The sequence below is a fragment of the Oncorhynchus clarkii genome, chromosome 4 (assembly GCF_045791955.1).
Source record: "Oncorhynchus clarkii lewisi isolate Uvic-CL-2024 chromosome 4, UVic_Ocla_1.0, whole genome shotgun sequence".
Classification (NCBI taxonomy): Eukaryota; Metazoa; Chordata; class Actinopteri; order Salmoniformes; family Salmonidae; genus Oncorhynchus; species Oncorhynchus clarkii.
The window spans coordinates 55589329-55614832 of record NC_092150.1 but is presented as its reverse complement, the minus strand read 5'-3'; the positions used below and the strand labels follow the sequence as shown (position 1 = coordinate 55614832).

The 25504-nt window shown below is 42.7% G+C and overlaps 1 protein-coding gene across 16 annotated transcripts in view; it reads right to left on the bottom strand.

The window, feature by feature from the left end:
• The window catches only part of LOC139406957 (pumilio homolog 2-like), a 51424-nt gene that overhangs the window by 13396 nt on the left and 12524 nt on the right, over positions 1-25504 (bottom strand). For 3 of the 16 annotated variants that reach the window (XM_071150158.1, XM_071150159.1, XM_071150160.1), the window contains exons 5-22: positions 24170-24357; positions 23395-23558; positions 22830-23139; positions 22630-22723; positions 22286-22393; positions 21581-21729; positions 21294-21411; positions 20328-20495; positions 19737-20012; positions 19283-19510; positions 18240-18507; positions 17891-18020; positions 15822-15956; positions 15196-15333; positions 14536-14661; positions 9161-9232; positions 3339-3460; positions 1384-1576 (exon numbers count right to left, since the gene is read on the bottom strand). In XM_071150158.1, coding sequence (XP_071006259.1) covers positions 1384-1576; positions 3339-3460; positions 9161-9232; positions 14536-14661; positions 15196-15333; positions 15822-15956; positions 17891-18020; positions 18240-18507; positions 19283-19510; positions 19737-20012; positions 20328-20495; positions 21294-21411; positions 21581-21729; positions 22286-22393; positions 22630-22723; positions 22830-23139; positions 23395-23558; positions 24170-24357 — 2987 coding nt within the window. The remainder of the gene's footprint in view (positions 1-1383; positions 1577-3338; positions 3461-9160; positions 9233-14535; positions 14662-15195; positions 15334-15821; positions 15957-17890; positions 18021-18239; positions 18508-19282; positions 19511-19736; positions 20013-20327; positions 20496-21293; positions 21412-21580; positions 21730-22285; positions 22394-22629; positions 22724-22829; positions 23140-23394; positions 23559-24169; positions 24358-25504) is intronic. The other 13 variants (XM_071150162.1, XM_071150167.1, XM_071150161.1 and 10 more) reach the window with 12 other exon arrangements.

The window sequence follows — 25504 nt, the reverse complement described above, 5'->3', positions numbered from 1 at the left end:
CCATCATCTATTTTGTGAAGTGCACCAGCCCCTCCTGCAGCAAAGCACCCCCACAACATGCTGCCACCCCCGTGCTTCACAGTTGGGATGGAGTTCTTCAGCTCGCAAGCCTCCCCATTTTTCCTCCAAACATAACGATGGTCATTATGGCCAAACAGCTCTATTTCTGTTTCATCAGACCATAGGACATCTCTCCAAAAATTATCTTTGTGCAGTTGCAAACAGTAGTCTGGCTTTTTGTGGTGGTTTTGGAGCAGTGACTCCTTCCTTGTTGAGCGGCCTCAGGTTATGTCCATATAGGACTCGTTTTACTGTGGATATAGATGCTTTTGTACCCGTTTCCTCCAGCATCTTCACAAGGTCCTTTGCTGTTGTTCTGGGATTGATTTCCACTTTTCGCACTAAAGTATGTTCATCTCAAGGAGACAGAACGTGTCTCCTTCCAGAGCAGTATGATGGCTGCGTGGTCCCATGGTGTTTATACTTGCATACTATTGTTTGTACAGATGAACATGGCACCTTCAGGCATTTGGAAATTGGTCCCAAGAATGAACCAGACTTGGAGGTCTAAAAGAAATTCTGAGGTATTGGTTGATTTCTTTTGATTTCCCCAAGATGTCAGACAGAGGCACTGAGTTTGAAGGTAGGCATTGAAATACATCTACAGGTACACTGCCAATTGACATCAATTGGCTTTAGAAGCTTCTGATGCAAGCTGTTTAAAGGCACAGTCAACTTAGTGTATGTAAACTTCTAACCCACTGGAATTGTGATAGTGAATTATAAGTTAAATAATCTGTAAACAATTGTTGGAAAAATAATGTGTCATGCACAAAGTAGATGTCCTCGCCGAGTTGCCAAAACTATAGTTTGTTAACAAGAAATTTGTGGAGTGGTTGAAAAACGAGTTTTAATAACACCAACCTAAGTGTATGCAATCTTCCTACTTCAACTGTACATCTCTATTCCCAGTCATGTGAAATCCATAGATTAAGGCCTAATGAATTTACTTCAATTGACTGGTTTCCTTATATGAACTGTAACTCAGTAAAATAATTGCATGTTGCATTTATATTTTTGTTCAGTGTAAAATACTTTTCACACCACATGGAAAGGAGACTGCCATGGGTAACAATTAGAATTTGGATAACTAGAAATACTGTACCAAAAGTACCACCAACCTTTGGCTTTATGGCAATACATGAACCTGGCCTAAATTAAACTGATCTGAATTAACAAACAATGGGAAACGTGGGGTGTACTCAGAAGGAACCAAACAGGCCGAAACAGGGAGGGACTAACCTGAACTTCTCCAATGAGAAATAGCTGTTAATGTAGCAAAATGTTTACAGTGAAATCACTAGATGGTATATGTCAACCCACCTTGTGCATGATGATTTTGCGCTGGGCGGGCTCGGCCATGTCGATCATCCTCTGCACCACGTAGTTGGCGTACTGATCCTTCATCATTGTGTAGAGGGCGCTGTGGGGGCCGTCCTTCTGGCAGCACACCTCGTCAATCAGCAGGGCCCGCTCGGCACGGGATGAGTGGATCACACACTTCTCCACCACGTTACTTAGGGAGAGACGTGGGCTCAGTTAAAAACAAACTATACGGGACGGTGTCCTGAACACAAAGTCAGCCTAGTCCTTAATTAAAAAGCTAAAGGCTGGAACGTGACTATTTTCAGGAAACTAGGTTTATGTCGAGCATCACTACTTCACAGGAAAGCCATTTGAACCATTAAAAAAAAACATCTAAATGGATTTGTTGGCTGAAATGCCTTTTGGAACGTGAACTTTCATGTGCCTTAATAACAAACGTGTATGCCATCTGTAAATATGAATAAAATTGTTAAATTACGAGCCTAGTTGGTTTAGCCACGGAAAAAGACAGCAACCTTCCCGCTAGCCATGATTGGCTGAGATGAGTGTATACAGACCCATGCAGTCAGAGCCGGCCCTAGCCTTTTGGGGGCGCTAAGCAAAATTTTGGCCTACATCATTCAAGAATTAGATAGAAATGCAAATTCCCATGAAACTGATTGGGATCAAATAGTCAGCATGCAGTTGCAGCATGGACGCTGCACCTGTTAAATGTGAAGAATTATCATTCATGATTGACAGTATATCATTTTTTATAAAGGTAGGCCTAATTTGGTGTTTGAGGATTTTAAAAATAGAACAATGTAGCCATGAGCCATGTGTAGGAATAGGCAGTTATTATATTTTGGTGATACATTGCAGGCAATGTATATTGTAAAATTACATAGTTCAATAGTTTACATTTTGGTAACAACTTTAATTGAAAAATGACAATACATTTGAAATAAAAATGCAGTTCTGTCCTTAAAAATATAGCACTACATCACTGATTGTGTTGCTCAGAAAAAGCAAAATACAAAAGCAAGAAAGCCGCAAATTTGGGAACGTGACTGCTACTGGAAAAGAGGACAATATGGATTAACGATTTTGCAGAAAGAGTTTGAGGTAAGAACAGGTTTAAATGCGACTTGTAACCTAGCCCATCTTTTTTTTGTGAGTGAGAGATTAACTTGAGGTAGGATGAACTTCAATGTTCCATGGGAAAAATTGTCTTAGACACACAGTACTGCTGTACACAAAAGACAATCAACATAACGCATTGCACGTTACCCTTGTCATACACTTCTCATATAGCCACATACATAACACTTAGCATATTCCCTTATTCTGTCAGTGGAGTACGAACACGGCACAGCTTTACTTATTGCTGTTTAGGTTATATGTTGGACATGGGAAAAAATAAATGCTTATACCTATTCGGCTAACATGTGGGGGACCTTATAGCATCGGCCAGAATCTTTATATTAGTTCTGAGTAGCTGATTGGCTGACGGTGAGACATGCTCGCATCTGCTCTGAGCACTGCTCACACTTGGCAATAATGGCCGAATATATTCAATATGTTTGAAAATCATCAGGACGCCCGGATCCAGCCATCAACCGCAAAATCGGGTAAGTGCTACACTTTATGGGTTGTGTCAAGTTTTACGTCGGGTTTGCTCCGATTCTAAAAAAAATGCGCCGGGAGCTGATCGGAAGCCCGTAGATCGGGCAAAAAAAGAAAACTTGTAATGTCCGCCCGGCTTAACTCAATGGAGCATCTCCATTGAAAGTCCGGGGAAAATCTTCATTGGAAAACCACCCATGAACGTAATTCGGCTAGGGTCACTTTAAAATTGGAGGTGGGCCTCATTTGAATGGTATAACTGGAAAGCACGTCTTCACATGTCTCACTCTCACCAGCTCTAAAAAAAAAAAAGAGAAAAAAAAAGGGGTGGATTTGTGTTGCCATACCTCGCAAATTTGTGCTGGCTCAGGAGGAGCACCTTCCCGCGGACCTCTGCCACGATCTTGCTCTTGTCTTCTGGTCTGCCGTGCTCCAGGACGTGCTGGATGACGTAGTTGCCGTACTGATCCTGCAGGGGGCGATGGAAGCAAAAGACAGTGTGGGATCACATTTCCCTTTCACACCAAAAGGAAAATAGTAAATTTCACCATCTTGTAATATCATTTAGATAACACGCACTACGGATTCAATAATGTTCAGATAGTTGAGATTTTCCTTTGACACAGACATAAATGACACCCCATAGTAGCAATAGCCCTAATTATTAGGTGGCCAAGGCACCTTAGTAGCAACCTAAGACGAGAGCTCCTGTAAATATGTGACCCGTCTCAGGAAGCTGGGCCTGTCGCACATCATTACTTCACAGGATAAGCATTAGATGATGTTTTATACTTATCAAAATGCATGTGAACCCTCGTGTGCCTTAATAACAAACTTGTATTCCATCCATAAATACGAATATTTTCTTTAACTACAAGCCAAGTTGGTTTAGCCATGGAAAAATACAAAAACCTTCCCACTAGCTATGATTGGCTGAGATAATGGATGGGCTGGACATGACAGAATATGAATTTGGATAGGTCTGCCATATAGCATGCTTCTGTCTATAACGTGAGCTGCTCAGCATGTGTTGACAGTCCTTTCTATTGCAGGGTTTTTGAAAGATATAACTTTAGCCATCGAGAACAGCAAAAATGTTGCTACTTTTCTTAACATTGATGGCCTGAACTTAGCAGGCGCCATCAACAGATCAGTTGGAAGTTGTGATGGGCTATTTATCGCGCGCACACACACACACCACAGTCGGTGTGAACCGGAGTGATTTGACAATGCTGGCCAAACAAGATGTAGCTACAACCGTCGACAATAAACGTGAATCCGACCATCACCCCTGGTGAGACAAAACAGCAACGCGCCAGTGAAGAGTACTTTTTGCCAGTCCCGTCTGGACCAGCAATGGTGGGTTTGTGCCCATAGGCAACGTTGTTGACGGTGACGTAAGGCAGGTCCTCACCAGACAACAGGCCTACAAGCCCTCAGTCCAGCCTCAGCCTATTGCGGACAATCTGAGCACCGATGGAGGGATTGTACGTTCCTGGTGTAACTCGGGCAGTTGTTGCCATCCCGTACCTGCCCCGGAGGTGTGACGTTCGGATTTACCGATCCTGTGCAGGTGTTACACGTGCTCTACCACTGCGAGGACAATCAGCTGTCCATCCTATCTCCCTGTAGCTCGGTCTTAGGCGTCTCACAGTACAGATATTGCAATTTATTACCCTGGCAACATCTGCAGTCCTCATGCCTCCTTGCAGCATGCCTAAGGCACGTTCATGCAGATGAGCAGGGACCCTGGGCATCTTTCTTTTGGTGTTTTTCCAGAGTCAGTAGAAATGAAAATTTAGGAGACTAGAGGCCTAACAGTCACCTTAATTGCCTACCTGCTGTAAGCTGTTAGTATCTTAACTTCTTATGGCTGGGGGGCAGTATTGAGTAGCTTGGATGAAAAGCATGCCCAGAGTTAACTGTCTGCTACTCAGGCCCAGAAGCTAAGATATGCATATAATTAGTATATTTAGATAGAAAACACTGACATTTCTACAACTGTTTGAATGATGTCTGAGTATAACAGAACTCATATGGCAGGCAAAAACCTGAGAAAAAAATCCAACCAGAAAGTGGGAAATCTGAGGTTTATAGGTTTTCAAGTCTTTACCTATCCAATATACAGTGTCTATGGGGTCAAATTGTCCTTCCTACGGCTTCCACTAGATGTTAACCGTCTTTAGAGCTTTGTTTGAGGCTTCTACTGTGAAGGAGGGGGGAATGAGAGCTGATTGAGTCAGGGGTCTGGCAGAGTGCCATGAGCTGATCACACGCGCTCACGTGAGTTAGCTGCATTCCATTGCATTTCTACAGACAAAGGAATTCTCCGTTTGGAACATTATTGAAGATTTATGTTAAAAACATCCTAAAGATTGATTCTACACATCGTTTGACATGTTTCTACGAACTGTAATATGACTTTTGTCTGTACTTTCGCCTGGACTTGCCCGCACCTCGCGAGTATGGATTTTTTTGGATTTTTGGACATAAATTATGGACTTTATCAAACAAAACAAACATTTGTGGAACTGGGATTCCTGGGAGTGCATCCTGATGAAGATCAAAGGTAAGTGAATATTTATAATGCTATGTTGACTCCACAACATGGCGGGTATCTGTTTGGGTTGTTTTGTCTGAGCGCTGTACTCAGATTATTGCATGGTGTGCTTTTTCAGCAAAGTTTTTTTTAAAAATCTGACACAGCGGTTGCATTAAGGAGAAGTGGATCTAAAATTCCATGCATAACAGTTGTATCTTTTATCAATGTTTATTGTAAGTATTTCTGTAAATTGATGTGGCTCTCTGCAAAATCACTGGATGTTTTACGATACTGAACATAACACGCCAATGTAAACTGAGATTTTTGGATATAAATATGAACTTTATTTAAACATACATGTATTGTGTAACATGAACATGAAGTCCTAGGAGTGTCATCTGATGAAGATCAAAGGTTAGTGATGAATTTTTTCAATTTCTGCTTTTTGCGACTCCTCTCTTTGGCTGGAAAAATGGCTGTGTTTTTCTGTGACTAGGCGGTAACCTAACAATCGTTTGGTGTGCTTTCGCTGTAAAGCCTTTTTGAAATCGGACACTGTGGTGGGATTAACAACAAGTTGATCTTTAAAATGGTGTAAAATACTTGTATGTTTGAGGAATTTTAATTATGAGATTTCTGTTGTTTGAATTTGGCGCCCTGCACTTTCACTGGCTGTTGTCAAATCGATCCCGTTAATGGCATTTCAGCCGTAACAAGTTAACGACCGTTCCACAGATGTATGTTCATTAATTGTTTATGGTTCATTGAACAAGCATGGGAAACAGTGTTTAAACCCTTTCAAAGATAATTTGTAAAATATATTTTGTAAAGTCAGGGTCCTGAAAAAGGGATTTTTTTTTGTGCTGAGTTTAGTTGGCTCGGTTCAGCTACTTGCAGAGTCATACTACAGCTATGAAAATGTTTATTGGTAGGGAGTTGGGATTATGCCTGTTCATTGTAGCTAGCAAGATTCCAGATGACCCATCAAGTTAGACAGGTGTGTATGGCCATTATTTAAGTAACATGTGTACAATTTACACGTGTGTAGGGTAAGCAACATCTAATAATTATAAAATATTTGCATCTGGACACTTTGTTTTTTGATATTGCTACTATGCAAGTAACCTTCTGTATCCAGTGCATGTGACAAATAAACCTTGATATGGGGTGTGTTTCCCAGAGACTAATGAGGTAATGGGAAGAACATGACCTGCACCAAAGTCAGATTAGGATATAGGCCAAGATAAAAAATAAATTATCTGGAGTTTCCTTATTGTAGACTACTACTTTTAGTCTTGAAATCTTTGGGCTTTTACTACACTACTCAACTCGGTTTGGCACATGGCCTCATGTGAATCCTTAAAGAGATGGGTGGGGCTAAAGCTTATGAGGGCGTGAAGGATGCTGAATGGGTGTAGACGAAGAGGTCTTCAGTAGATATACCAAAACATTCAAGGGCCATTTTTCTCAAAAGTGGGGTCACAAATTTATCAACTTTCAAAGCAGAATTACTTCCCAATTTTTCCTCAACTGTAGTGTATGATACCATTTCTAGCACTAAGTCTACTTTTATCAATATATATATATATATATATATATATATATATTTTTTAAAGTAAAATCACATTTTGCTACATTGGACCGAATCCAGGTGACGGGTCACATACAGTGCATGCGGAAAGTATTCAGACCTTTTCCACATTGTTACATTAAAGCTTTATTCTAAAATGGATTAAATACAAAAAAGGATACTCGATCTAAACACAATACCCCATAATGACAAAGAGAACACAGTTTTTAGAAATGCTTGGACATTTATATGGTGCGGCAGGTAGCCTAGTGTTTAGAGTGTTGGACCAGTGACCGAAAGGTTGCTAGATCGAATCCCAAGCTGACCAGGTAAAAATCTGTCATTCTGCCCCTGAACATGAGTTAACCCACTGTTCCTAGGCCGTCATTGTAAATAAGAATGTTCTTGACAGACTTGCCTCGTTAAATAGAAAGGTTAAATTAAAACAATTTTTTTTTTTAAATCAATAAAAAAAATACTTGCATAAGTATTCAGATCCTTTTACTTCATACTAGCAGGTGTCCACATTTAATTACTGGTAAATGTTTATCAGCCATTTTATTTATTATAATATTTCTGGTTTTTGTTTGCCAGAATGTGCAGATTGACTGGCAGGTCAACACTCTGGCTTGGCTAGCTAATTGTTTTTGTTTGAATGATGCATCTGGACACGGTACCAGCTTTGTTTCCTCTGCCTGCTAGTTCCTGACCAACAATTCAATTGAAGAGACACCTGAAGCTTAAGAGGCATGGGAGATGCAGTAAAAGGAATGCAGTATGGAGGCAGGGGGCTCATCGTGAGGATGACTGGCTACTACTCTGAACTGTGTGTAGTGAGCTTCTGGGGCCCAGAGCTGCTGAGACATCACCCAAGTGGGTGTTACACATTGTGAAGGAGGAGAAGTCCAGTAACTACACAACTCCAGGCTGGTTTCCCGAGTAGACCTCAACAAAATCCTCACCAGACTCTTCATCCATCCTCTACCTGACCATCTTCCTCTGATCAAGACATGAACTGTCCCCCTCCATCTTTGGGAGGATGCACTCAGACTTGGCCTCTATTGGTTGACCCAACTACTGCTAGGCTACTCATGATGAATTGTTTTTCTGTTTTTGACAAGCTTTGAGAATCTTATGAAAAGCACTATTGAAATGTCAACAAACTATTAAATATCACTGCAGTCACCGCAGATTGCTGTAGGTCAAACGACAAGACGCAAGCTTCTGATTTGCATTAGACACAGGCTATTCAGGTCCATGTGGAACCAGCAGCATATTTGCCCCTTCAGGGATAGGTGATAAGACTGTTATGGGTGTGGTTTTAAGGGAAAAAATAACTTAATATACCTAAAGCTTTGCAGGAAAACAAACAAACTCACCTGACCAGATATCAATAGTGACTCAACAACATTTGACTTGCCTGAAATTAGTAGCATGCCTTGTTATAGTACAGTTGTCCCCCTCCCACTTATTTGATTTGAAGCAAATTACATGATTTGATTTACAAACTTTGCCAAACCATTTTGCTTCATTGCTCAACATGGTCTGATGGACTTTAACCCTAAAATCCAAGAAACCACGGTAAGTTCAAAACATATGGGACAATATGTCAATGTTGGGGGTCCAAATTGTGGTTAAAAAAAAGCTTGACTAGGGGAGTCTTTCTAGCAAGTATTGATAATTAAAATCAGAATAGGCAGGCAGGAGAGAGGTGGGGGAAAAAAAAAGACTTAGAATCAGGAGGTGTCTGTGACCAGAGGGATTATCCAAACAGAGCGGAGAAGCGGGATGTTGCGAATCCTCTACGTGACAGGACAGAAATATTTAATCTAAACAAAGGAACAAGAAAAAGGAGGAGGGAGGGAGGCAGCGAAAGGAGGAAGAGGCGTGCTCTGAGTTTAGGAGGAGGGAGGCGGTCTGAAAAGAGGGATAGAGAGTTTGAAGGTAAAAGGCCTCTACGGTGTTAAAGCAGACTGGTTATTGAGAAAGAGAAATATGGAGGAGGAGTGAGGGAGGCGACACGAGGAGGACGTCCACGTGGGAGGCGAATTGCTGACCTTGAACAGTGCATCGCTGGACACTGTATAATATGTTTTGGGTGTCATCTCCAATGAAACGCCTTGATATTTCTAGATGGAATAAGTGGGGGGCGGGGGGGTTAAATTAACATCATAGGTAGAAGTCATTGACAGCATAAATAAATACATGTATTATTAACCGTAGGATAAAAATGGACACTGCGCATGGTCATGTTCGTTAGGCACCATAGGGAAGAAAATGTACTGAAACAGGAAGGGGCTGTCCTGACTTGTTCAATGAAAATGGCACATTTTTTTTCTTCCCTTTCGTGCCCTAATGAACACGACATGCTGCACAGCCACATTAACAAATTAAAACATCACAAGAACAAAACATGCGCACACACACATTCAGAAGTTTGGGGTCACTTAGAAATGTTCATTTTTGAAAGAAAAGCATATTTGTCAATTCAAATCACATCAAATTGATCAGAAACACAGTGTAGACATTGTTAAATGTTGTAAATGACTATTGTAGCTGGAAACGGTTATCAGCAACCATCACTTCTGTGTTCCAATGGCACGTTGTGTTAGCTAATCAAAGTTTCTCATTTTAAAAGGCTAATTGATCATCAGAAAACCCTTTTGCAATCAGGTTAGCACAGCTGAAAACTGTTGTTCTAATTAAAGAAGCAATGAAACTGGCCTTCTTTAGACTCGTTGAGTATCTAGAGCGTCAGCATTTGTGGGTTCGATTACAGGCTCAAAATGGCCAGAAACAGAACTTTCTTCTGAAACTCGCCAATCTATCCTTGTTTCCAGCTACAATAGTAATTTACAACATTAATGTCCACACTGATGTTATTTTAAAAATACATGTGCTTTTCTTTATAAAACATGGATATTTCTAACATTCAAACGGTACTGTACACACAACCGTACCAGTCCTAAGTTTAGGCACGCCTACTCATTCAAGCGTTTATTTTTACTATTTTCCACCGTGTAGAATAGTGACGACATCAAAACTATGAAATAACACATATGGAATCATATAGTAACCCAAAGAGTATTAAACATATCAAAATATATTTTAGATTCTTCAAAGTAGACACCCTTTGCCTTGACAGATTTGCACACTCATTGCACCCAGATCGTCTCAATCAGCTTCACCTGGAATGCATTTCCAATAGTCTTGAATGAGTTCCCACATATGCTTAGCACTTGCTGGCTGCTTTTCCTTCACTATGCAGTCAAACTCATCCAAAACCATCTCAATTGGGTCGAGGCCAGGTCATTTGATGCAGCACTACATTACTCTCCTTCTTGGTCAAATTGCCCTTACACAGACTGGAGGTGTGTTTGGTCATTGCGCAAAACAGATGGGATGGCGTATCGCTGCAGAATACAGTGGTAGCCATGCTGGTTAAGTGTGCCTTAATCTAAATAAATCACTGACGGTGTCACCAGCAAAGCACCCCCACACCTCCATGCTTTACAGTGGGAACCACACATGCTGAGATAATCCGTTCACCTACTCTGCGTCTCACAAAGAAACGGCAGTTTGAAACAAATCTCAAATTTGGACTCAGACCAAAAGGACAGATTTCCACCGATCTAATATCCATTGCTCGTATTTCTTGCCCCAAGCAAGTCTCTTCTTATTGGTGTCCTTTAGTAGTGGTTTCTTTGCAGTAAATCGACCATGAAGGCCTGATTCACACCGTCTCATCTGAAATGTTGATGTTGAGATGTGTCCGTTACTTGAACTCTGAAGCATTTATTTGGGCTGCAATTTATGAGGCTGGTACATCTAATGAACTTATCCTCTGCAGCAGAGATAACTTTGGGACTTAATTTCCTGTGGCGGCCCTCATGAGAGCCAGTTTCATCATAGCGCTTGATGGTTTTTGCGACTGCACTTTAAGAAACTTTCAAAGTTCTTCACATTCTCCATATTGACTGACCTTCATGTCTTAAAGTAATTATGGAATGTCCTTTCTCTTTGCTTATTTGAGCTGTTCTTGCCATGATATGGACTTGGTCTTTTACCAAATAGGGCTATCTTCTGTATACCCCCCCCTACTAATTGGGTCAAACACATTGAGGAAAGAAATTCCACAAACAAGGCACACCTGTTAACTTTTTATGGCTGGGGGGGGGGGGGCAGTATTGAGTAGCTTGGATGAATAAGGTGCCTAAAGTAAACGGCCTGCTCCTCAGTCTCAGTTTCTAATCTATGCATTTTATTATTATTATTATTATTATTATTATTATTATTGGATAGAAAACTCATGTTTCTAAAACTGTTTGAATGATGTCTGAGTATAACAGAACTCATATGGCAGGCAAAATCCTGAGTTGAAATCAAAACAGGAAGTCAGAAATCTGAGCTTTGTATGTATTCACCAGAGTCCAATGAAATCCCCTTGAGATATGTTGCACTGCCTAGGGGTTCCACTAGATGTCAACCATCAATATAAATTATAATGAGACTTCTATGATGTTGTGGGAGTGAATGATAGCAGAATCAGTCAGGTGTCTGGCAGTCAGCCATTTTCTGATCATGTTTATTCCTCGTGGTAGTCACTTGTGTTCCATTGCTCACGAAGACAAGGAGTACTCCGGTTGGAACTTTATTGAAGATATATGTTAAAAACATCCCAATGATTGATTCTGTACTTAGTTTGAAATGTTTCTTCGACCGGTAATATCACTTTCAAGTTTTTGTCCGATATAACGCTGACCAGAATTAGCGTTTGGATATGTATACCAAACGCGCTAACAAAAGAAGGTATTTGGACATAAATAACGGACATTTTCGAACAAAAAACAAACATTTGTGGACCTGGGATTCCTGGAGTGCTTTCTGATGTAGATCAAAGGTAAGGGAATATTTATCATGTAATTTCTTGTTAATGTTGACGCCATCTTAGGGGCCTCCCGGGTGGCGCAGTGGTTAAGGGCGCTGTACTGCAGCGCCAGCTGTGCCATCAGAGTCCCTGGGTTCGCGCCCGGGCTCTGTCGTAACCGGCCGCGACCGGGAGGTCCGTGGGGCGACGCACAATTGGCCTAGCGTTGCCCGGGTTAGGGAGGGCTTGGTCGGTAGGGGTGTCCTTGTCTCATCGCGCACCAGCGACTCCTGTGGCGGGCTGGGCGCAGTGTACGCTAGCCAAGGTGGCCAGGTGCACGGTGTTTCCTCCGGCGCATTGGTGCGGCTGGCTTCCGGGTTGGATGTGCGCTGTGTTAAGAAGCAGTCTTGGTTGGGTTGTGTATCGGAGGACCTTCGTCTCTCCCGAGCCCGTACGGGAGTTGTAGCGATGAGACTAGATAGTAGCTACTACAACAATTGGATACCACGAAATTGGGGAGAAAAGGGGTAAAATTAAAAAATAAAATTAAAATAAAATGTTGACGCCATCTTTGCGGCTGTGGTGTTTTTACTTCTGAGCGCCGTCTCAGATTATTGCGTGGGTTTCTTTTTCCGTAAAGTTTTTTTGAAATCTGACACAGCGGTTGCATTAAGGAGAGGTATATATAATTCCATGTGTATAACTTGTATTATCATCTACATTTATTATGAGTATTTCTGTTGAATGATGTGGCTATGCAAAACCACTGGATGTTTTTGGAACTAGTGAATCTAACGCGCCAATTTAAACTCAGATTTTCTGATATAAATATGAACTTCATCAAACAAAACATGCATGTGTAACATGAAGTTTGAGTGTCATCTGATGAAGATTATCAAAGGTTAGTGATTAATTTTCTCTGTGATTTTTCTCTCTCATTGGCTGATAAAATTGGCTGTGTATTTTAGTGAGTTGTTGGTGACCTAACAATCGTTTGTGGTGCTTTCCCCGTAAATCCTATTTGAAATTGGACACTGTGGTGGGATTATCAACAAGACTACCTTGAAAACAATATAAAATACATGTATGTTTGAGGAATTTTAATTATGAGATTTGTTTTTTTTAATATGCCGCCCCGCACTTTCACTGGCTGTTATATCGCTCCCGGTAACGGGATCTCAACCATAAGAAGTTAATTGAAATGCATTCCAGGTGACCACCTCATGAAGCTGGTTGAGAGAATGCCAAGAGTGTGCAAAGCTGTCATCAAGGCAAAGGTTGTGTTATTTCACAGCTGATGTCTTACTATTTTCTACATTGTAGGATAAATGTAAAATTAAAAGAAAAACCCTGGAATGAGTAAGTGTCCAAACTTGACTAGTACTGTAAATTATAATAATATTTGAGAACTAACAATGACTAAAGTAAAAACTAGACAGTGAGAATCTAAAATGTCATCAAGCCACCACTGATTGTTATATTTGAGTTACCCAGATAGCATAAGAACCCAGGAATAAGAACCCAGCATAAGCAATCGCAAAACTATATATATATCGATTATAGTTTTAACTATGTTTTGAGGCTATATAGCTGGGGTACTCAAGTACTATTTGTGAAAGTCCGTTCACACAAATTTCCTAGGTGGCAAAGGTCCGGATAGATAATGTAATTTATCAGCGTAGTAACAAACCCCCACCTCACAACCCATGCAACCCTAACTGTTCACACCCCTTTTGTTGGCAGATAGAAAATATGTTGCCGTTTTAATTTCCTGCAACTCTATGTATTCTTCCATGTGTTGTGTGTTTATATGATACCAGGGGTCAAAGTCCGACCAAATAAAAAGTAGATTTTACATTTCATTCCCTCCCCTCTGGACCCTGTTCTGGGTCCGGTCAGTGTTCTGCCTGTTGAGTATGGGGTCTATGTCGTGTATGTCAAGGAGGTTGGTGGCACCTTAATTTGGGAGGACGGTTTTGTGGTAATGGCTGAAGCGGAATGGTATCAAATACAAACATGGTTTCCATGTGTTTTATTCCATTCCATTCACTCTGTTCCAGCCATTACTATGAGCCGTCTTCCCCTCAGCAGCCTCCACTGGTGTACGTTTACAAACATTGGTGTAAAACAAGTTAATATTTTGGATTCTGATTGGGTATGACAGTTGAACTAAGTTCGAGGCATTTATAAGTTATATTCTTTAATAGTCAATGGGTACATATCATTAATTTATACGTCCAAAAGTGGACATAGCAACTGCTGATTTCTCCTGATTTTTCTCTCGCTCAGCCAGATGACGAAGTTTGTAGAATTTCAAGTAACTAGCTGAAAACTGAAACTCTCTCAGCTCCATGGAGAAATAGGTAGAATTGCAGGAAATTGGCTTAAATATGAAAACATTTACACGGCCAAGATGTGGGCCTCTAAAATACAGCCACGGCCCATGCTATACCCACCACCTAAGCCCCTTTTTGATCCAGTAAAAACCGTGCAAAGCGTTGGCCATGTGTGAGCGACTGGGGTCTAGTTAGGAGTTGAGACTACGGCTCGCCTGGCTGCAGTTACCTGGCCAAGCTGCTCAGAGTGCTGGTGCAGCTCCTCCAGGATGGGCAGGGTCTGCTCCTGGGTGCAGTGCTCCAGGATCCTCTGGATCACCCTGCAGCCGTAAGGGTGGGTGGACAGCACAAACACCTGCAGGGGAGACGACACGTCAACAAAATGTGTTACAGGCCCCCTTGAGCCTAAATAAGTGGGACATAAAGTAAAGCATTTAGGAAGATTAATTAAATAACAGGAATATGTGGATGTTAGGAAATGTTTGTACATTTTTAATTCATTTTTTAACACTTGAAAAGGGCCCAAATCAGATGGTCCATACATTGAATACTGTGGGGAAGCTGAATAACATGTGCGTGTCTGGGTCGTTTTCAGTAGGTGAAAAGCATTCAGAAAGGGGCAGGTATAGCTATTGGAACTAGTCCAATGAAAACATATATTATTGTTTCCCCGTTGGATAATGTTTTGATGCAGTGTGACCTGCTGAACACAATGTGACTGGAGGTTGTGTTGATGTTTTCTGGGTCGTGTACATTAAGCACTAAACATAGAAAAAACAAAAAACTACGTAACAGGAAGGGTCAACATGAAATTCTCCTATCAGAAACACATTCTCCTTTACTGTTACAAACAGTTTTCCATTGTATGACCAAATGAATTGGCTCTCACCTGGCCCTGGAAGGCATCAATGATGAACTGCAGGGCCTGGGGCTGGACACACTCGATACACTTCTGCACCACATGGTTTCCGTTCTGATCCTTCACACACTTTAGCACGTGGCCGTCTAGCTCCCGCACTATGTCACTCTGAGGAAGGGGAAAGAGAGTGGAGTAATTCATCCAGCTCTCCCTCCATAGATCTTCTGAACATTTTCAACCCATCTATGTTAATCCCATGGAAATAGAATGACCAAGTCATTACACCTCCATTTACCTTCTAATGGCTCGTTGATAATAGATTGAGGACTTTGGGTGACAGACAATGTAAAGGGCAATTCAAAGAGGACGACAACAGGACCATACTACATAGGTATCCATCCCCCATGCTTACTGGAGAGTTCACCACACTCAGAAACACAGTTAACAACAACACCAGGGCAATGTCTCAAACGGCACCCTATTCCTTTTATAGTGCACAACTTTTGACCAGGACCCATGGAGTTCTGGTCAAAAGTAGTGCATCGTATATAGGGAATAGGGTGTCATTTGGGACTCTTCCTAGAAGCCCCCCCCCCCCCCCCCCCCCCCCAAAAAAACTCCATCTATAATCGGAAGAGAAGTTAAGATCCACTTACAATTACCTGCTGGTCGGAGGATATGGACTCCAGGGCCTTCTGGATCACTCGGCAGCCGTACATCTGCAAGGCCAGGGGCAGCACGTGGCCGCGGATTCGGGTGGCAAGAGCCAACTTCTGATCTGCACTGCCAAACTGCAGAGAACATTTCAATGATGATGCAAAAATATGACGACCTGTTCTCTCTGGCTCAGTTGGTAGAGCATGGTGCTTGCAACGCCACAATGTGGGTTTGATTCACGAAAATGTATTAAAGCATGATTAAGTCACTTTGGATTTATAAAATCATGTTTAAGTCTGGTTAATGGCATATATTATTGATAAGTGTTTGCTGAATATACAGTAGGTCAATTTGACACCTACTCATTCAAGGGGTTCTTTATTTTTACTATTTTCTACATTGTAGAATAGTGAAGACATCAAAACTACGAAATAACACATTACAACACACAGGTTAGTGTTGTATTCACCCAAAGGGCAGAAAGTTAAGTGTTCCGGGCAATAAACTGTTCCTTCTCCCTTAGTGACTTGACCTAACCTCGTCCCCCATTCACCCCCCTTATCAGTGACGGCAACCATGTGATTGCCTTTACTCAGTGCATTGCAAGCTTAATTGTCTCCACCGTATACATTCCTCCTACAGATAACCATTAACTTCTGGTGTAGAAACTAGACAATGGCACTCATTTCCATAGGAGACCTGATAATTAACAATATTTCAAGTTTAGGAGTCAGAACCCATTAGGGTGGTATTCAGAAGACCGCCCTATTTGGTAAAAGACCAAGTCCGTATTATGGCATGACCAGCTCAAATAAACAAAGAGAAACGACAGTCCATCATTACTTTCAGACATGAAGGTCAGTCGATACGGAAAATTAAGAACTTTTAAAGTTTCTTCAAGTGCAGTCACAATCCATCAAGCACTATGACGAAGTTGGCTCTCATGAGAACCGCCACTGGAAAGGAAGACTCAGAGTTAGCTCTGCTTCAGAAGATAAGTTAATTAGGTACCAGCCTCAGAAATGAAACCACTATTAAAGAAACCACTACTAAAAAGGACACCAATAAGAGACTTGCTTGAGCCAAGAAATCCGAGCAATGAACATCAGACCGGTTCCAACCGCCACGTCTTTGTGAGATGCGGAGTAGGTGAACGGATGATCTCAGCATGTGTGGTTCGGAGGAGGTGTGATGTGTGGGGGTGCTTTGCTGGTGACACTGTCAGTGATTTATTTATAATTTAAGACACCAGCATGACTACCACAGCATTCTGCAGTGATACACCATCCCAGCTGGTTTACACTTAGTGGGGCTATCATTTGTTTTTCAACAGAACAATGACCCAAAACACACCTCCAAGCTGTGTAAGAGCTATCTGACCAAGAAGGAGAGTGATGGAGAGCTGCATCAGATGACCTGGCCTCCACAATCACCCGAACATAACTCAGTTGAGATGGTTTAGGATGAGTTGAACAGCAGAGTGAAGGGAAAGCAGCAAACAAGAGCTAAACATGTGGGAACTCCTTCAAGACTGTTGGAAAAGCATTCCAGGTGAAGCTGGTTCAGAGAATGCCAAGAGTGTGCAAAGCTTTCATCATGGCAAAGGGTAGCTACTTTGAAGAATCTCAAATATATTTTGATTTGTTCAACACTTTTTGGTTATTACATGATTCCATGTGTTATTTAATAGTTTTGATGTGTGCACTATTATTCTACAATGTAGAAAATAGTGAAAATAAAGAAAACCCCTTGAATGAGTAGGTGTCCAAACCTTTGACTGGTACTGCATACATTTTAAAGCAATGCTCTTACCCAAATTAAATTACAATAGGTGCATCCCAAGTCATTCAGACAACCATGTCATGATTAACCTTCTTTGATATATATATTTATAAAAAAATTAAAATATATATATATATTTTTTTAAATCAGCGTTAGTAAAAAGCTAAAATCAGACACATACTGTATTGAAGGCACATTAAAAGTTGGTATGGTTATGAATCAATGATGACACAAATATCCCAAGTACCATCAAATGTAACCCTACAACTGTGACAACGGTCCCCACCTCAAAGAACTTCTGGATGACGTAGTTGCCAAACACGTCGGTCATCAGCTGATAGGCCGCCTGCAGGATCTCCCCAAACACCATCTGCCTCTCGGCGGGGGTGGCCCTCTCCAGCTTCTGCTGGATGAACCTGGAGACAGACAGGGAAGAGGAAGGAGGGACATGGGAAGGGAATTTTAGTGGCAACACAATCATCATAAGGATATGGAAGGATATGGATATCATATAGGGATAAGGAAGTGTCTCAAGAGCATGATATGAGGGCGTAATATGCAGCAACGGATGTGTTTGTGTATCACTCTGTGTGTGTGTGTGTGTGTGTCCGTTGATCCGTATATCTATCGCCCACCTGGAGCCGTGTTGGTCCTGGGAGAACTCCACCATGTGGCCGGGCAAGTCACGCAGCTGCAGGTTGGGGAAGCGGTTGTTGCGGAAGTCCTCCAGCAGGCGGCTTCGCCCGCTGGGCATGACGTCCGAGCGGCTGTAGCGGGGCCGCGATGGCGGGAACAGCTGGCTGCTGGAGCTGAACAGGCTGGAGGTGGCTCCTGCGCTGCGATACTTTGCCTCCGCACCCGGCGCTGCCGAGATGTAGCGCCCACTGCCGTTCGTCAGGCCGCCTGGGGGTTGGGGATGCCAGGGCGGAACAAAATAATGAATGGGTGTTGCCATAGAAATAAAAATGTTCAACCCTCACTACGTTAACTTGAAATCCCACTCTAGTCCCATTTCTACAGATGTTGCATGGACAGCAGCACAGTTACGCAGAGTATTGGTTGAGTGAAGTTCATGTATAGTTTACTGCAAAATATATCGGTACCCTTGCACTTTTCTTAAATAATTCCATATTTCTCAAATAAGTTACCAAAGCAGTGAGTGTTTTCTTTGAATGCTTCATTTGGTAAACCCCACTGCTGAAGGAGACAAGAACTTCTCAAAAACCTACCTAAAGCTTAAATCCCGGGAAAATGTTCTATGGACACCAAACACACATCAAAAAGCATCCAGGATTGGTTCAAGAAACAAATGGACTGTTCTGAAATGGCCAGCAAAACTCTATGGCAAGATCTGAAAACAGCAGTTGGTTGAGGGCACTGTTTACTGCTGTTGAAGAGTAGACCAAATTGCCAGTAGAAAGGTGTAGCTAGGTCATGGATAGCGACAAGTAGTGCTTGTTTGCCGTTATTTTGGCCCAAGGCTGTGCTCCCCTCTGGGGTGCACTACTTCCAGGGTGCCAATGGGAGAGGACAGGAAACCAAAAGTTTCTTCATATTTCAACTTATTTGAGAAGAAATAGTGAATTATTTAAGTGCAGGGGTGCCAATATAATTTGGCCGCAACTGTATATGCTCAAATAAAAAATATTGAAAAAAATAAAACTCCTTGCGGCCTTACCCAGGTGAAGGCTGGAGGAGGATCCGTGAGAGGATGGCAGAGAGGGTGGGGGTGTGAGTGGGGAGTGGCCCGGAGTTAGGCCAATGGGACTGGGCGAGGAAGAATAGCCTAGGCTGTTGTAGAAGGGCTGGCCAATGGGGGTGAGGCTGCTGCCGCCACGCTTGTACAGGTCAGAGCTTGCCAGTAGGGAGTCCCGGCGAGAGACGCTGCTGCTGGTAGAGCTTGACACTACGGGAGGGAGAGAGAGACAAAGACTGAAATTAGGAGGGGGATTATTTTAATTATTTTAAGAGGGAGTAGAGAAAAATAACAAAGTGGGGGTACAGATTGAAAAACTCAGTGAATTGCCAAGAGAAAAGTATACTTTTTTGTGGTGCATGGCATTACATGTTTTGCATGCTTTTTGTATATGTACAATGATTAACCTGAAGCTGCAAGTTCCTTCTCCACTTACCTGATGATCCGAAGCCTCCGAGCGCCGAGCCCAGGCCCACGCCCAGGGAGCCACCGGTGCCACTAAAGCCCAGGGAGGAGGTGGGCGGCGGGGCCTGGGATGTGTGGGAGAACAGGGAGCTGCTCTGGGAGCTGGCCGGCACCGACGCAGTGCCATAGAAGGAGCTGGAGGGCAGTCCCTGGTTCTGGGGCGGGGGCTGCTGTTGCGGCATGGAGCGGTACAGGCCGTTGGGCTGAGGGCCCGACATGTTGTTGCCCGAGCCGGACGCTGAAGCGGCTAAATAGAGGGAGAGAGGGATGAAAAGAGATCAAAACTAGGTCAACACGGCTCAGTGTGGTGCCCATTGGGAGAGGACAGGAGGTGGGTTAGTGCCATAAATCTGTGGGACAGCACCATCAGCATTAGCAATTATTTCACGTCATTGCAAGTGTGTCTGGAGATGATAAAATCCTGACAAATTTTCACAAGCACAGTGTGTTCACACTAAATGTGGCACTCATTCCACTGGCTTCTAAGCCTCCTTTAAAAAGACACCATTTCCAACACTGCAACATTATGAAAGCACAGGGCCAGACAACACTAGGTACTCACCAGCCTGCGCTGCGGCCTGAGGGTTGATGAGAAGCGGGGTTTGGACCAGGCGGACAGGCCCTCCCAGACCGCCACGGGCTCCGGAGGCCATCACCAGGGTTCCGTTCTGATCGTAGTAGGCGGCGGGGGCCAGCATCTGGTAACCTGGGTGGGCAGGAGACAGACACACTGAGGGGAAACGCACTTATGAAAACCAGCCAGGTGTGTGATCTACGAGAGGGAGCGTGAGGGCACTGAAGGGGAGCTATCTTATTGCACCATAATCATAAGCAAGAGAAAGGCAGGTTGAAGGAGTATGCACACAAAAGGTATTCCAACAGTATGAATGAATATTCTCAGTCTGGAAGCAAACAGGCTACCGAAAGCGAATACAGTGGGCGACGTCATCAGAACTCATCCCACAAGTCTCCAGAAAACCTGTTTAGGGACCGAGAGGCACCTTTCATTATAACGGAAGAAACATGTTCCTAGCATGTGAGGAATGTGTTTGCTGACCTCATAAATGCAAGCCAGTTAGATAATATTTAGAGAATAAAAACGTTTTGGGCTAGTTATTCTAACCTATTTGCAATCCCTTTAATTGCTGCTTGCTAACTTGCTGTCTAGCTTTAGAGGTTAGCTGGCTAGTAAGCTAGAGTAGTTCGCTACTGCCATCAGTAGTTGTGTTATTATCATATTTAGCCTATTCCACCTTTTGTAGAATGCATACTGGAATTTGAATATAGCGTGGGGAAAGGGAATCCGGACACATCGTAAACACATTTAAAATGTAGGTGTAGGAGCATGAGGCTTTGGGAATTCCGTGATCAGAACTCTATCAGAATAATAAAGCTGCCTGAACTGTCAAGTCTATACACGGCCTAAGTAGATGCTTAACCAGGCCTGCTCAGTATAGCTTGGTTTGGCAGTGTTAAAAGCCCTTATGTCTGCTCTTAAACTAACGCTACTCTGTGTAGTGTCACCGACCTGGCATACCAGCATAAGCGAGGGCCGGGTTGGCGGCGGCTGCTGCCAGGGAGTCCTGCTGGCTTTGCTGGCCCTGACCAGGGGTGAGGGGGCGTTGGTTGTTCCCGGCACGCATCACCTGGAAAGAAGAGCACCCCAAACTCATTAAAAAAATGACTTCAATGACAAGATCAAATCAAACTATTTGTCACATGCGCCAAATACAAGCATTATCCCTTTAAATTCTCCATCATAACTCTGATACTTAAATTCTCCAGTTACCTGCTGTTAGTTGGTGAAATGCTTACCTGTTGCTGTCCCGGCCCTGGTCCCTGATTGGATGCCTGCTGGTTAGCGTTGTGACTGGCAGCCGCAGCCGCCGCCTGTTGCTGGAAGAGGTTGGCAGGGTACACGCCCCAAGGAACACCATAGTACTGGGGGGGAACCACTGTAGGCCCTAAGGGAAGGGAGTCCTCAGTTACTACTACCAAACCTGTGGCATGAACAGTTTGATAAAATTGTTACATTCATTAAAGTAGAAGATTGTTACGTTAGTGTGGATCAAGAAGCTATTAACGGTACACAATGAGTGAATGTAAAATACTTAAGTACTTTCAAATATTTTTACTTAAGTATTTTTTGGGAGGGAAGGGGGAGTATTTATATTTGACAACTGTTACTTTACCACATTCCTAAACAATATTATGTACTTTTTGCTCCATTTTCCCTGACACCCAAAAGTACATTACATTTTGAATGCTTAGCAGGACAGGAAAATTATTGTAAATAAAATAGAAAATGTGGCAGTCTGCTTTGCTTAATATAAGGCATTTTAAATTATTTATACTTGTACTTTGATACTTAAGTATATTTAAAACTAAAACTTTTACCCAAGTAAGATTTTACTGGGTGACTTTCACTGGAGTCATTTTGTATGAAGGCATCTTTACTTTTACTCAAGTATAACAATTGGGAACTTTTCCCACCACTGTATGTGTGTGTGGATTGCTAACCGGCAAGTGTAGCTGCTGCGGCAAGTCCTGCAGCGGTGTAGGGGTCGGCTCCGGGGGGTCCAGCGTTGATGATGTATGGGTTAGGCACGAACGCGGGAGCAAGGCCGGCTGGAGAATACAGTTAGCCATGCGTGCATATTGAATAACACATCAAACGGCCGTCAAACTCAAACTAGTATGGCATTCTGTAAATGTTTCACTTACACAAAATTCTAACAATGACTACCAAATCTTGCACAAACATGCTCTAATCCTTTTATGTACGTGTACCGTTTGGAGCCAGGTATATGTATAAATAAATCCACAGTACATACACTGTCTATAGTAATAAAGCTACAACTTACCAAGGTGTTGTTGCTGGGCAGCAGCCAGGGCATACTGTTGCTGCTGGGCAGCAGTGAGCTGCTGGACAGTCAGATGGTTGGACCGCTGGAACAACTGGAAAACACATTCAAGTGTGTAACTTGTTCTACGGCAGTTTCCACTCCTCTCAAGCAGGTTTATCTATGCATTGATAAGAAATCTGGTCACTGGCTCAACCCACCTGCTGCTGGGAGTTGTAGTCAAACAGGCCGACGGGGGTGCCTGAGGAGTCCAACTGGATCTGGTTGCCAGCGTAGTCGAACTGGAGGGACTCCACACCCTGCTGCTGATCCATGCTACCTATGTTCTGAGTTTCTTGGCTTTGGAAGTCCTCCTGCTGCTGGGGCTTGTTCTGGGCTGGATTCTGGGGCTGCATGGCATGGTGCTGTGCGTGGTGCTGGTGCTGAGTCATTATCTCCAGCCCGGCCTGGCCGGGACCCATCCTCTCCACCGCCTCAATCGGGGAGGCCTGGCGACTTCCTGGGGTGGGGCTAGAGAAGTACATGTGACAATATGGCCTTAGAGGCTTTGTTCACAACTGTCTCAATGACATTGACTGCCTGAACCAAAAATAAATACATACATCTAATACAGCTTGGAAGTGACTTGAATGTCTTATCTGCATAATTCAATTAAAATAGATTTCATTTTCCAGAGGAAACTACAAGTGCAGTGAAGGATTGGTAAATACATCTTATAATGATTCTTTCATGACCTCCCAAATAACTATTAACAGGGAACTGTACTTGAAGTCTTTGCAGTCTCTGTCCATGCCGTTGAGCAGGCCTCTCCCATTGGCATCATTTTCCTCTCCCACTTTCATTTCAGGGCTCTTGTCCTCTTCGAACGGAGACGTCTTGTCTTGCGCGTCGCCCTTCTCCCTTCTGTCCGTGTCAACGTCCACTCCGCCCTGCAAAACCCCCCAAAATTCAGGCTTGTTTCTCCAAAGTGACACAATACTCCATTGGAGACCAACACCAACACTAAGCAATAAGATCATTTGAAGCTTCATTTGAAGTTGCATTCCTGGAATAACTAAACAATTTTTGTATCACTATGGACTGGTTAGGCACAAAACCGACAAGTGCACAACTATGGGGGAAACACAGATGAGGTTGGCTTAGATTGTTGACAACATTTAAAGTATATTTCGAATCCAATGTTTATTGAAAACAAAATAACATGCACACATTGTCTCAAATACATCGTTAGCTAGCAAATTTTGGGCCATATTAGCATAAATGTGACCGTCAAAACACCTGAAAACAAGACATGGTATCAAGAACAAGATGGTATCAAAAAACTAGCAGAAACAAGCCACCTACGATTTCCCACTTGTCCTTGTTGCTAGCCATGTGGTCATGCATAATCATAACACACAGACTTCTGCCCCATTAAAGCAAGTACATAATTTGTGACAGTCAGCAAACACATCTATTGAGCCTGATGTAGGTATTCTCTTGGTTCTGTGTGGATCGGCGAAAAGGAAAGAGCAAAAGAGACCTTGGCAGAAAGACTTACATAGCCACCGTTCCTGTAGCGGCCATCCATCTTGTCACCGGGGGAGGAGCTCAGGACGTACTCCACCATGCTCACTCCCAGGCCTCCTCCCTCAGAGCGAGGGGACAGCACAGAGCTAGCATCTCCGTTCCCATGGAAACCATGCCCGGGTCGCCGCTGCACCATGATAGGCTGGGACACTGAGTGATCTGCTCATCAGAGGAATGGGGGTGGAGCAAAGAATAGAGACATCAAGGACTGAGACATGATCATAATAGGAAGATAGCGTTGACCAAGCATTCCACAAAAGAAGACTTAGAGTTTCAGCACGTTTCTTGAAAAAGCTATCTGCATGGTCTTGATGGTACCAGTTGAACTGAGTAGTAAATGCAGTACTTTAATTTCAAGCACTAAACTAAGGCTATTTGTTAGGCTTGGGCAGTGTACCGGGGTATTTGGAAATAGACATGGGATGGTTTTTCCATATCATCAATACCGTTGAAACTATTTCTTTGAAAAAAAAAAAGTTTTTTAAAATTATTTTATTTAAATCTTTTGAATTTTTTTTGCTACTTAAGTAAATACTTGCAGTCAACTCATGGAATACATTAGGAGATAAAGTGGATAGTGTTAATTTCACTGGTCACAATTTTTTATTCTGAAGTTTGCCAGTGGTCCCCAGTCACGTTTTGTTTACGAGCACACAACGATGCAAGACCAGAGTCTTGTGAGTCACTCATGGTTGTGCAGCATGCACCAGGTGATCTAGTTAGAAGTATGGAATAAAAAAATAAAAAAAATGTACTTAGGCGCACGCATGTTCCTTGTAAAAAAGGTCAGCATAGAGACCTTCAAATGCATATCTGGAACCCTGAGCTGGATATGATTTAACACATAATAATAATAAATATTATTATTATAATAAACAGTGGCGTAGCACATAAGCCAGCAAGGTATTGAAAATCTACAGACAGTGCAGATTGTAAACAGCGGCACTTGTGTTTAGTGCCGGTATTTCAGGATATCCCGGGACGGCACAAGGTCGGTAATGAAGGTATGATAAGCTGGATACGGGCCAAGCCTACTATTTATTTATGCATAGGACATTTTGATTTTGGGTTGAATTTGCAATTTTGGTACTGCCCCTGAGTCAGATGAACTCATAGATACCATGTTTATGTCTCTGTGTCCAGTATGAAGAATGTTATGCAGTTTTGCGAGCCAATGCTAACTAGCGTTAGCACAATGACTTCAAATCTGTGGTTATCTGCTAGCAGATCGACAGACTTCGTCATTGCGGTTCTCTAAAAACCTGAGGGTAAAACAAACAGACCAGCAGAGGCACAGAAAACTACT